General features: G+C 36.9%; 2 protein-coding genes, 1 non-coding gene and 1 pseudogene across 4 annotated transcripts; 2 read left to right on the forward strand and 2 right to left on the reverse strand.

Moving 5' to 3' along the window:
- Positions 1 to 940: 940 nt before the first annotated feature.
- LOC139774820 (protein GVQW3-like) lies at positions 941 to 1,312 on the reverse strand. Its single transcript, XM_071710297.1, has one exon. The coding sequence runs from the start codon at positions 1,310 to 1,312 to the stop codon at positions 941 to 943; it is 372 nt and encodes a 123-aa protein (XP_071566398.1).
- Positions 1,313 to 1,334: 22 nt separating this feature from the next.
- LOC139774821 (ERI1 exoribonuclease 3-like) lies at positions 1,335 to 5,627 on the forward strand (annotated as a pseudogene).
- Positions 5,628 to 6,134: 507 nt separating this feature from the next.
- On the reverse strand, positions 6,135 to 6,241 carry LOC139774852 (U6atac minor spliceosomal RNA). Its single transcript, XR_011718689.1, has one exon. It is a non-coding gene; the product is annotated as a U6atac minor spliceosomal RNA (small nuclear RNA).
- Positions 6,242 to 7,024: 783 nt separating this feature from the next.
- On the forward strand, positions 7,025 to 11,882 carry Sak (Sak kinase). 2 transcript variants are annotated; one of them, XR_011718683.1, is made up of 12 exons: positions 7,351 to 7,404; positions 7,518 to 7,613; positions 8,036 to 8,249; positions 8,331 to 8,443; positions 8,532 to 8,624; positions 8,698 to 8,979; positions 9,112 to 9,633; positions 9,771 to 10,076; positions 10,433 to 10,711; positions 10,775 to 10,960; positions 11,084 to 11,317; positions 11,591 to 11,882. XR_011718683.1 is itself a non-coding variant. In XM_071710301.1 (11 exons), the coding sequence occupies exons 1-11, from the start codon at positions 7,312 to 7,314 to the stop codon at positions 11,255 to 11,257; spliced, it is 2,358 nt and encodes a 785-aa protein (XP_071566402.1). In that variant the 5' UTR covers positions 7,025 to 7,311; the 3' UTR covers positions 11,258 to 11,882. The 2 variants fall into 2 exon arrangements, 1 of the variants encoding a protein (XP_071566402.1); XM_071710301.1 differs by having other exon boundaries at positions 7,025 to 7,404; positions 11,084 to 11,882.
- Positions 11,883 to 11,956: the final 74 nt, after the last annotated feature.

Genomic DNA, 11,956 nt, shown 5'->3' on the forward strand with positions numbered 1-11,956 from the left:
GCAATGACAGTGGATGACAGTTCCGTGGTGTTGCGCGACCAACATTTTGCCATGTGCCTAGAAAACGTGAAATCATTATAATGCGCGCATTCTTACGCAAATTTCATCTTCTTTCAACAGAATTACGTTAATTCACAAAAATCGATCGTTAGGACGTAGATGGAAGTTGTTTTCAAACTGCGAGCGAGCTCTAACTCTCAACTAGATGTGGACGTGGAGTCTTGCTACTTTCTTGCATAGAATCAGACTTTATCTTTTAAATAAAATTTGATTCTATGCAGAAAGAAATGGCAGGATAATTGCTCTATCTGTACTTATCGCTATATTTTCTTGTATCTTCCAGCATATAATAATTATATACAGCATCAAGTTTTATCTTTTACATAAAACTCACGAGGTGGAGAGCGATTATTTTTATTTCTTTTTTTATGTGTAAAAATAAGAATTTCTATCCATAAACGTGCAATAAAAATACATGTCCATAGTTAAGGATTAAGCCACTTGACAATGTCTAATCGCGCTATCATTTCAGTTTTGCTTTATGGATACCGATGGTATACATAACAATCTTGACATTGTAATAATAAATATGGCGTACTTTGTACAAAATTTAATTTCGGTAAATTCGTTTGCAATTAATTAAAGTACAAGTAATAAGTTACTGAAAAACTGAATAAATAAAGGACGAATTAAACTAATAAGCGATTTGATTTAAAACGTTCATTTTGTTTGAAAATCACACACAGTGACATAATCCACTACTCGTATAGGAGATAAAAAATATATATATAGGGGCGATCGGGGCAAAGTCGTCACCGGGGCGGAGTCGTCATTGCAATTATCGGCTTTGTTCCTTCTCGGTTCTGAAATTCCGCGTCCTGCTGCTTTGTGAGTGGCTCATATTGGAAAAACCATGTTTTACCACAACTTACGATATTTTTCATGAAATTTGGATCAATTTGGCCGTTCTTAACATGTCTTTGCAGTGCTTCACTCTGACGTCTTTTTGATCCTCCGTCAGCGTGCGCAGTACGAAGCTTGCACAAACCTTCCATCTGCCCAAATCTTTTTCCAGAATTCGTTGTACAGTTCTTGTAGGTATGCCAGTGAGCTCCACGATAAGTCTTGTGGACACAAAGCGGTCCGATCGAAGGATTTCAAGCACCTTTTCCACGTTTTCGGGGGAACGACTTGTTTTTGGCGGTGCTGTTGAAGCGTTAACGATATCCTCTCTACCGTTACGAAACAGATTATACCAGTAACAAACAGTAGTATTCCCCAAACAATCACTACCGTACACCTCCTCTAGCATTTCGTGCGTTTTGCTAACTGTTATGTCCAGTTTGGAACAAAATTTAAGGGGTTACATGGGTTTCGAAGGTTAAAAAAAGCATATTTTCTCTAATTTTTCTTAAATATAATAAAAGAATTATTTTATTCAAACTTTTAAGCATATAAAAGAGCAACATTTTAACAATATTTTATAAAATGTTCATTTAAAAATTTTGAAAATTCTGCCGTCGGGACCTGGTTTTCGGAGACCCCTTTATCCTCGCGGTGGTCAGGATAACTCATGATAGCTTTATCTGAAATCAAAAAACCAAATATTTTCTGTTAGTAGGTGAGTATAGCTCGTGATTGAACGAAGGATTAAAAAAAAAATTGAAATTTGAATTTTTGGCAGAGTTGTATGCAAAAAAGTACAATTTTCGGAAAAATCTACACCACATATTGCCTTGTAAAATAAATTGTGATCAAAGAAAAAAAAAATCTTCGTTCAATCACGAGCTATACTCACCTACTAATAGAAAATATTTGGTTTTTTGATTTCAGATAAAGCTATCATGAGTTATCCTGACCACCGCGAGGATAAAGGGGTCTCCGAAAACCAGGTCCCGGCGGCAGAATTTTCAAAATTGTTAAATGAAAATTTTATAAAATATTGTTAAAATGTTGCTCTTTTAAATGCTTAAAAGTTTGAATAAAATAATGCCTTTATTATATTAAAAAAAAATTAGAGAAAATATGCTTTTTTTTAACCTTCGTAACCCCTTAATATTTGCTCTTTGTTCCATTTTATTATCCATATGTATTTGTTCAACGATGAGAGCAAGCGTGGCGTAGCAGACAGCGCACTGGTCTGCTAAACCAAAGATCTCAGGTTCGAATCCAGTCCTGGTAGAACCAAAATAAATAAATTGTATCGCTTGTCTCTCCTCCTCGACGGTATGGCAGCCCGTCAGGAGTATCCTATACCTCGAAACCCCCTCTACCTTGCCGTTCGAATTCGGCGTTAAACCGTAGGTCCTATGTGCTTGTGTACAACCTGCGTGCGCACCACAAGCACATGACTTTGGGGGAGGCCTAAGTCCGACTCGGATTCGAATTTCATGAAAAACATCGTAACTGGTGGTAAAAAGTGGTTTTATCACTATGAGCCACTCACAGAGCAGCAGAACGCATCCACGTCGAAATGTCAGAGCCCAGAAGATCGTTAACGCTTCAACAGCACCGCCAAAAACAAGTCGTACCTACGAAAACGTGCAAAAAATGCATAAAATCATTCGATCAGACCCTTATGTGTCTATAGCATTCATCGCGGAGCTCATTAAAATATCTAAAAGAATTATACAACGAATTCTGGAAGAAGATTTGCGGTACAAAGCGTTCACCAACCTTACATTTGCGCTCCGCGATGAATGCTATAGACACATAGGGGTCTGATCGAATGATTTTATGCATTTTTTGCACGTTTTCGTAGGTACGACTTGTTTTTGGCGGTGCTGTTGAAGCGTTAACAAACCTTTTTCACGTAGACAAAAATCAGTTCCTATATTGCTTAGTTCAATATATACACGGTTGCAATAATATACACACAATATACATGCATATATATGTATTAATTTTCTTTTTTCATGCGTATAAATTCAAAATATTTAAAACTTGTTGATTTTTCCTCATATCCTAAAAATGGTGCCCAAGGTAATAATAGTACTAAAAATAAAATTACAAACAAAATATAAATTTCCAATATTTCTGACAAAGTATGCATTTGTAATGATCCCCTCCGTAGATTATTCATTATTTACATAGAAGACATATTAAATATACAATAAAAAAAATTCTATGTATAGAAGTAAATCTAGAAGTGAAAACCAAACGGCCACTTTGCGAGTGAAACAAAAGATGTTAGTTAAAAAAAAAAACGATTTTATTATAATAATATAGATACAAATATTTTTCTTTTCAACTTTACAAAAGAACAAAGATACTGTCAGTACTGAAAATCTTAAATGAATATCGGAACGCAGCCAAATTTAATCAAATAACCTGCCATAAAATAAATAAAATTGAGAGGATGTCAAGACAATAATAAAGCAAATCAATATTGACTAGTAATTTTATAATAATCTGGTAAAATATATAAAACGAAGTAACAATCGAACGCATATTACGTCAAAACAGTTTGATAAAATAGCTATAGTTAATGGTCGAACTTATAATTATGTAAGTATAGGTAATAATCAAGAATTGAAATGGCATGATGTAAGTTACAATAAAATTTAGTCAAAAGTCATTAAATGTTGTGACAAATTTCGTCATTGGAAAAATGAAAAGCGCGAAAAACCAAGATTTTCGCCCAAATTTAAAATGGATCTGCGAAGAATTCGGTGATGGCAAAAATAAATCCCCACTTAGTGCTTACTGTATATATATATATATATATATAGAATACTATATTATATATATCTAGGATACTATCCTAGAACAATGATCAATCATTCCCGCTAAGTAGCATAAAAGTTTGAGTACCTTATCGTGATAGCGTTCCGAGACCACGTGCGAGGACATGTTTCGTATGTACATATATGAAACACAGAGTCTACCCCCTTTTCTTCTTCTTTCACTGTTCTGCACAGAATTAATCGGAATCATCAGCAAGAGACGGTGGACAATCAGCCTTGCTTCGCAAAAGTTCCCGAGAATTTTTAAATTATTAGATCTAGAAAAAAATAAGAAGTTAAACCAAGATCAAAATTAGATAATCTATACATTGGAAGAAATGGACATAAAAGAGGGTACTTTGACAAATCTAAAAAAAACTCGTTTGTGACATGTGACAATTGGGATTTAAAAACCATGCTGCCGAATCAGTACGATTTGAATGGTATTACTATACCTTACAGAATCAGTTAAAGCAATGGATAGATCTGGAGCACACGTTTTGTGAACCCACCGGGTATTATCCGAAGGGCTTAAAGCAAGGGCATGCTTGCGCGATTAAAAAATAATTGCAAATCTATATCTTATGATATACTATCAAAATTTTAATTTTTTGATATATCAGATAATAATAAAAGATGATAAAAGTTATTGGTTAATGCTTGCACTGTTTAATTATAAACCATCCAAAAATAAAGAATAATGATGTTATAAAAAGTAAGTCGTATAAAGTGCTGATTCAAAGTATAAATTTCTTTTGAGGAATTATCCAATTATCCCGGAATAATTGGATCGCGCGGAAATATCGCGACGCGTTGCGAATTAAGCGACCGGATGTAAAACGTTCGATCATCATCCGCGGTTATCGCTTATCTCATTAACGTGACGATGTTAATTTAGTTTTCAGTCAGTCGGAGAAGATTTTGGAGCGGGGCTTCAATCCGTTGTAAGAGGTTTGTTGGAAAGAGAGAGAGAGAGAAAAGGGTGTGTTATCAGGTTTTATTTCTCCGACCGGCGAATATGTAAATGAATCGAAGATATAACCGGGCGAGCATGAAGACGAAAGGGTGGTCGTGCCATGTGATACGTGCGATGCGTGATCATGCCTGTTGAGTGTGTATGTGATGCATGAGTATATAACGGGGACGCCCTTTTTCACGTGACATAATGCCTGCGGAAAAAGAAATCGATATAAATGACAGTAATGTCCATTTATACTAATGTAGATTAATTTTAATCTCGGTTTAACTTAATTACTTTTTATCTTCTTCTAATTCTTAGAATTATTATCGAATTTTTGGAATTTGAAAAAGATAAAAAGTTAAATTGCGATAAAAGAATTAATCTACATTAGTAGAAATAAACATGAGAGGAGTATTGCGTGCAGAATCTAATCAATCAAGACAATTAGCAACAAATTTCTTATTTTTATTTTAATTAACTGCTTTAGATGTACATTTTATAGGAACAGAAGATTACATATCATTAAAAAGTTTTTGAAATATAATCTGCACTTTTTAAACATATGGAATTAAAGCGGCTTGAAAACAAATTTTTTGTACGATTTATGTAATGGCAAATTGCACGCGCATAACTATTTATTAATCGTTCAATTTGTATATTAATATATTTTTGTTCGTATCAATATAACAAATTTTTCATCATTCCCTCTTATTTGTTATACGTGAAAAACGTTGCGAGATATTTTAAATGCTAATTATTCCCGAGTATTTTTAACAGAAAATACAAGAAACCTTAAAATTTTTTTTCAATCGTATATCACATATTTTATTGCTGTGACTACTTAGGCTGCATTCCGATATTCACTGTCAGTACTGCAAATCTGTATTTTACGTCACGTATACTACTTATAGATTTTCAGTACTGAAAGTTGCTGACAGTGAATATCGGAATGCAGCCTCAATAACATTTGACAATTTCTTCAATTTATCGATAAGATAAAGATAAAGTCGAAAAAATATCATCACTTATATTTCCTTTGTTTATAGAGGATTAAAATCTCTGCGTCAGGATTGAACAAATTCCACTATTGATATTAGTTGCTCTCTATTTACATCAAAACTCAGATAATTCTCACTTGTGACGTTATAACTCACAATCAGTTGAATGCACGTTCTTTTTTGCATGCTGAAAAGTGAGATTCAACCGAGTTTTTATCCACAATATCGAGACCGTGTGCCTTAATGAATATAATAGACTCACATTAAAAAAACTCACATTAAATGAGGCTATGAACCTGTCATGCGATAGCTTTGTCACCAAAATAAGCAGCTACTTAAGTACAAAATGACATATCTTACCTGAGTATAAAATATTTATAATTGAGTAATTCAGATCACTTGAGTGTAAATAGCAGCTGTAAATGGAAAGCGACTATTAAACAAAACAAAAAAAAATGTGTGGTAAGTGTCGCCATCTGACGACAGTGCCCTACCAGTACATGTGTAATCCATCCTTGTCTAGGGGAGTGCTAAACTTCTCTCCTTTCATACAACACGGAGGGAGATCGATACTCGGTCTCTTATATACGTACCGCTCGTTGAACGAGCGCTATCGAGAAAGCAAGTTTTTTGCAAATAAATCCTGATTTAATAATCCTATTGCAAAACCGTAAAGGAAAATTTTGTTGCAAATATTATTATGTACCTCGCTATATAAATTTTATCCATGTACATGTGAATTCAACATATATGTGTTTAAATATTATATATAATTTTAATAAGTACATTTTATTATGACAAGTTTTTTTTTAAATAAAAATTATATATTTTTTTTATTTTTAGAATTCAACCTTTACTTCATGCTAGACCTATTTTAGGAATGCGAATCGAATTTTATTTCCTCTTTTGTGTTTGAATCGAATCGAATAATCGACAAAATTTCATTGAAGAGAATAAAATGCTTTCGAATTGAATCGTTAAAATATAATTTGTAATTAATAATATAATTATTATTAGATTAAATTTTAACACGTAGATATATAATAAGAGAATATTTTAATGTGGAAAATAATATATTGATTATATATTATATTAGTATAGATTTTTTAAAAGTAAAAAACACAATTTTTAATATAAAACTAATAAAATATATTTGATTTAATGTCACAGTAAATGAAACAATTAGGCAAAAAAATCATAGACAAATTATTAAAATACTTTAATGTATAATAGTATCCAATAATCATCCAATTACATGCATAAAAATTAAAATAAAATAATTAGTAAAGAGGATAATTATTTTAATTTTAATTACTGTTAAGCAGTAAAAGGAATAAATCTATTATTTTAAAGTATATTCTGTTTCGCTCTAACTTATTGCACCAATGTGCACCAGGAAGGTCTTCGAAAAAGAACAGATGGACTGTTTGATATGCGCATTGCGGCTTGCGCCTTGCGCCGCCCTTGCGCGTCGCTCGTCTGTCGCTCGTCATGCGCGAGACGCGACAGTTTGCATATGGCGGGCGGTATCATGTTGTTGGCGTTTACGGTTTCCCGAGAGAGATCTCGTCCACGAGTGCCGTCGCCGGCGAATTTCGCGTAAGGTAGGGTCGTTGTCGCGGTGCCGATGGTCATCGACGACCGACGGCGCCCGGTCGAGCGCGGCGCGATGCGGTGCCACATGCCCGCGATCTCGGCCGGCTTCGGCGAGCAGATTGAGGTTAGCTTTTTGAATTTGCGCCCGTTTGCGCCGTCGCCGTCCCATGGCAACGCGCCAACACGCCCGACGCCGCGCCTGTCTTTGTGACGCTGACGCGCCTGTCTTTTTTCTAGGAATACGAAGTGTTGAATCTACTGGGCAAAGGCGGGTACGGGAGCGTCTATCGGGCGAGATGTCTCCGCAGCGGCATGGAAGTCGCGATCAAAATGGTAATTTCCTTGTCCGTCCTTTCTTGGAGTTTAGGGTGCGTTCTGATTCCCCATCTGGGTTCTGAAAATCTATAGTGCATGTGACATATACTATAGGATTTTTAGCACTCAGGTGGGAATCCGAACGTAGCCCTTGAGGACTGACGCCTGTTGCTCCAGTTGCATTGTTGAGCTCCAAGGCACTTACCTTTAAAATATGAACTTCGAAATGCATACGCAAAGCCGATCTCGGCAAGATTTGAGGTATTGGGCAAAAGAAATTGGACCAATGTCAATTCTTGAGGTCGCAAACACTATAGTGGCTTGCTCCGTACTCGGCGAGTTATACAAATACAAAATTTATTGCGAGGCTTCTTGTGCCGTTGCTTCAAAGCAGACAATCTATATCTACATATCCTCTTTATGTCTACTTGTCTCTGTAGATCGACAAGAAAATTATGCAAGCTGCTGGGATGATGGATAGAGTAAGGCAGGAAGTAGGGATACATTCACGGTTGAAACATCCCGCTATCCTGGAGGTATACACGTGCTTTGAGAACGCAAATTATGTGTACCTGGTTTTAGAATTATGTCACAACGGAGAGCTTCAACGCTACCTCAAAGCGCAGGGCACCAAAACCCTATCCGAGGAACACGGTACATAATTTATATATATGCATGAGAAAGGATACATTTTAAATTTTTAATTACAATTGTAACAAAATTTTGCTGTTTTAGCCGCCTATATAATCAAACAAGTGGTGCACGGTTTGCTTTATCTCCATTCCCACCAAATACTTCACAGAGATCTGTCACTGTCCAATCTACTCTTGACCAGAGATATGCAGGTGGTACGTAAAAAAAAAGAAATATGCAACATTTGTTATAAGGCAAAAAATTTGTTTCTTTTTTATTCCAACTTGATTTCTGTGCTCGCAGAAAATAGCTGATTTCGGACTGGCCACGCAGTTGAATAAGCCGGATGAAAAGCACTTGACTATGTGCGGCACGCCAAATTATATCTCGCCCGAGGTGAGTGCTTCCTGAAAATTGTCGTACAGGCCGCGATGTAACGCAGGATTGTAACATTTTCAAAAATCTTCAGGTTGCCACGAGATCTTCGCACGGCCCGGAAGCGGATGTATGGAGCTTGGGATGTATGTTGTATACTCTGTTGGTGGGCAGGCCACCGTTTGAAACCGATGCGATTAAGAGCACCCTAACTCGAGTGGTCATGGCGGACTATGAAATGCCGCTTCATCTGTCTGACAATGCAAGGGATCTGATAGATAAATTACTGAAGAAGAACCCGAAAGAAAGGATATCCTTGCGGGACATTCATAAGCACCCATTTATAACGAGCATAGAAAAGAGTAGGCTACGCAATGTAAGTGACACGTACTTAAGATATAATATCAGGTGTAAATTTAAACAAGTCATTAACAACAGGGGAGAAAATATTATTGAATTGACGAGTTCACGAATAATACAGCGTTTGTTTCACGTTTTGTTTATCCAGGAAAGAAACGGTACGAGCAAAAATGCGTTTACCGATGGCATGATGGATTCCGGGCTTGGTAGGACACTTTCGTCGTACGGCCGGCCGAAAGTGCGATCCCGATCGGAGGAGAGAATGTCCACGACACCGATGATGCCTATGGTCAGTGTGAGAAGTGAGCCGTTGTCTGAGCCTATTATGAAAATGCATTTGCACGGTGCGAGATATGCCCATTACCGCTTGAAGGAAGACTCATTGATGAGCATTCCGATATCACGCGATAAAGCATTCTCGCAAAGCGAACAGTACGGCGTCTACAACGACTTTGAGAGACCGAGGATGGTGGAAAGGCACAGGCCAAGGAAGGAAAACATCCCGGAGAACCGTAGCGCGGAAGGAACTGAGAAGAGCACAAAGTTACAAGTGTCGCCCTTAAATTCTAACAGACTGCAACCTACCAGGCACAGAACGAAGGGCGCGATTCTCACTATTCTGGATAACGGGGAAGTGTGCATTGAGTTTATCAAGCGCAGAAACAGCACGGTACGTAGAGAAGAGCGATACAAAAATCATAATATAAATAGAAATATCGCTTTATTCTATGGAAAAAAAAATGGTAGATATACATATGTACAATAAATGCAGGAATGTAAAAATACCAAATATTTTTCATATCGTAGGAAAAGATAAGCGAAGTGTGCAGAATATCAGGTGACGGTCTGCGAGTCGTTCTCTACAAACCGAACACGACTACGGAGATTGGCTCGCAACCGCTACCGTTGCCTAACCGAGGCGCCGATAGTATTTATTCGTACGAGAATTTGCCGGCGTGCCACCATCGAAAGTATCTGTACGCCTATCGTTTCGTGAAGCTGGTTCAGGCAAAAACTCCAAAATTGACATTGTACACTCAACGCTCCAAGTGTCTGTTCATGGAAAACGGTCCGCAACCTGATTGCGAAGTGCACTTTTACAACGGAGTAAAGGTACTGTCGATTCTTATCCATTAGTACTGGTTTACAACCTTGCTTTAAAGGGTATTTAAGCTCTAAGCCGTAAAAAATTAACCAATCATAGTCGAGTATTCTCCTTACATTCCATTGTAATTGATCAATTTCTTACGGCTTAGAGCTTAAAGCAAGGTTGTAGACCAGCACTTTGTGTGTGTGTGTGTGTAGTAATAAAATTAAATAAAACTGATTGTGTGTGAAATAAAAAATAAGCTGCAAAAGTCAACGATATTATAATTCTTATACATTGTTATAATTCAATTACATCTAATATTTTAATTTTATTTAAGATTTGTATATTTTATATTTAGTCTTTATATTTCATGTTCTAGGTTGTCCGAGTGGATGGTGTTGTGAAGATCACCGACAACAGCGGTACGTTTGCCGAGGGCACGTACCCGTCGCACCTCGAGACCTATTACGAGCATTACTCGGAATGTTATCAGCGTTGCTTGCTACTGGAATCCACCCTAGCATCTTTGGAGGCAGCCACCGGGCATTCCTACTTCCCCGCGATAATCGGACGACGGCCCCACACGGCTTTGAGTGATTCTCCCTGTTTTCAGGGGAAAGAAAATGTCTCGCATCACACCACAAATGGTTCCCCCATCGTAAGTAGCGGAGAGGATGCCTGATTTTTCCGCTTTGCTGAATTAACGTTGAATCTCTTTCAGTTGCCGTCGTTTGACGCTTCCTGCTCCGTCGTCTCGACGACGACTTCCAGGTCGCGCAAGATGAACTCCATGCATAATTCTAATCACCATAATGTGACCAAGGTGGCGGTGCCGGGAATCGGTTTTGTTACGAAATTGTCATCTGGCGATATTAGGGTTGACTACAGGGACGGAACTGCTTTAACTGTAAATTTCCTAAATATCGTTCATTAATTTAATTATCGATTTAACTTTAACGACAAAATATTCACGATAGTTTTCTGGTCGACACGTCACTCGTATTTTATCGACAATTGTGGTTTGTTACAGGTAAGTCCGCAAAGTCACCATGGCGACATCACGTACGAAAGTAAGGACGGCATCGCTATACGGTTTAACAAGCATCATCAGCAGAACTTGGAGATACCGGTCCAAGAGAAGCTCCGGCAATTGCCGACGGTTATCAAGTATTTCATAAACCCGATGCACCAAGGCATTCGGTAGCTCCGCACGAAAATGTAGAATATTTTGTATAGTACAAGAAATCACCCTCGTCCATGGACTGTAAGCTTGCTATAGATTTATAAATTAGCATAGATTTATAGATAGCTTATACAAATTTAAATATAGCTTTATGATTATTTCCTAAGTATATATAATAACGAGAAATAAAGAGAAATATATTATATTCTTATCTTATCTGATACGCTCAGTTCGAGTTGCTATTGGTATTTTAATATTCATTTGTAAGAAACAAAAAAAAAAGAGAGAAAGCTCGTTAAATAGTAAAACAAGGGGAATAGGGTGTTTTTCAAATATCGATATTTATTTTTATAGATAGAAGACGAGAGGCAATTGTTGATACTATATTATATATATGGAAAATTTGAGAATAATTCTTATAAGAGTGGATTAAAATTGAAAATTTTTCCATTGTTTGCGATACGTGAAGGGACATTCTGCGAAATCCGGTATCTCCTACTCCTCAGTGATAAACTATGCAGGTATATTTATTGTTACATTTCTCGATATAGAAGATATATTTTTAAATCATCATTACGATCGCTGTTTCGCCCCGCCGAACAGCAACGAGAAACAAATTTCTAATAAATCAAGTAAACCACGAGAACATGCAAGTTCCAATTTTCATAAAAATTGTTACAGCAGATCCCTCCTATTCCCGCAACTTCCCGCAAAATCCCT

The sequence above is a fragment of the Temnothorax nylanderi genome, unplaced genomic scaffold (assembly GCF_030848795.1).
Source record: "Temnothorax nylanderi isolate EJ_2023f unplaced genomic scaffold, tnyl_v1.0 TNYL_tig0088_pilon, whole genome shotgun sequence".
In the NCBI taxonomy this organism is placed as follows: domain Eukaryota; kingdom Metazoa; phylum Arthropoda; class Insecta; order Hymenoptera; family Formicidae; genus Temnothorax; species Temnothorax nylanderi.

Coding starts and splice junctions, on each gene's coding strand:
- Sak (XM_071710301.1), top strand. CDS start 7,312: ATGGTCATCGACGACCGACGGCGCCCGGTCGAGCGCGGCGCGATGCGG. Junction 8,625..8,697: donor CAAATTATATCTCGCCCGAG/GTGAGTGCTTCC, acceptor AAAAATCTTCAG/GTTGCCACGAGATCTTCGCA. Junction 8,980..9,111: donor AAAAGAGTAGGCTACGCAAT/GTAAGTGACACG, acceptor TTGTTTATCCAG/GAAAGAAACGGTACGAGCAA.
- LOC139774820 (XM_071710297.1), bottom strand. CDS start 1,312: ATGCTAGAGGAGGTGTACGGTAGTGATTGTTTGGGGAATACTACTGTT.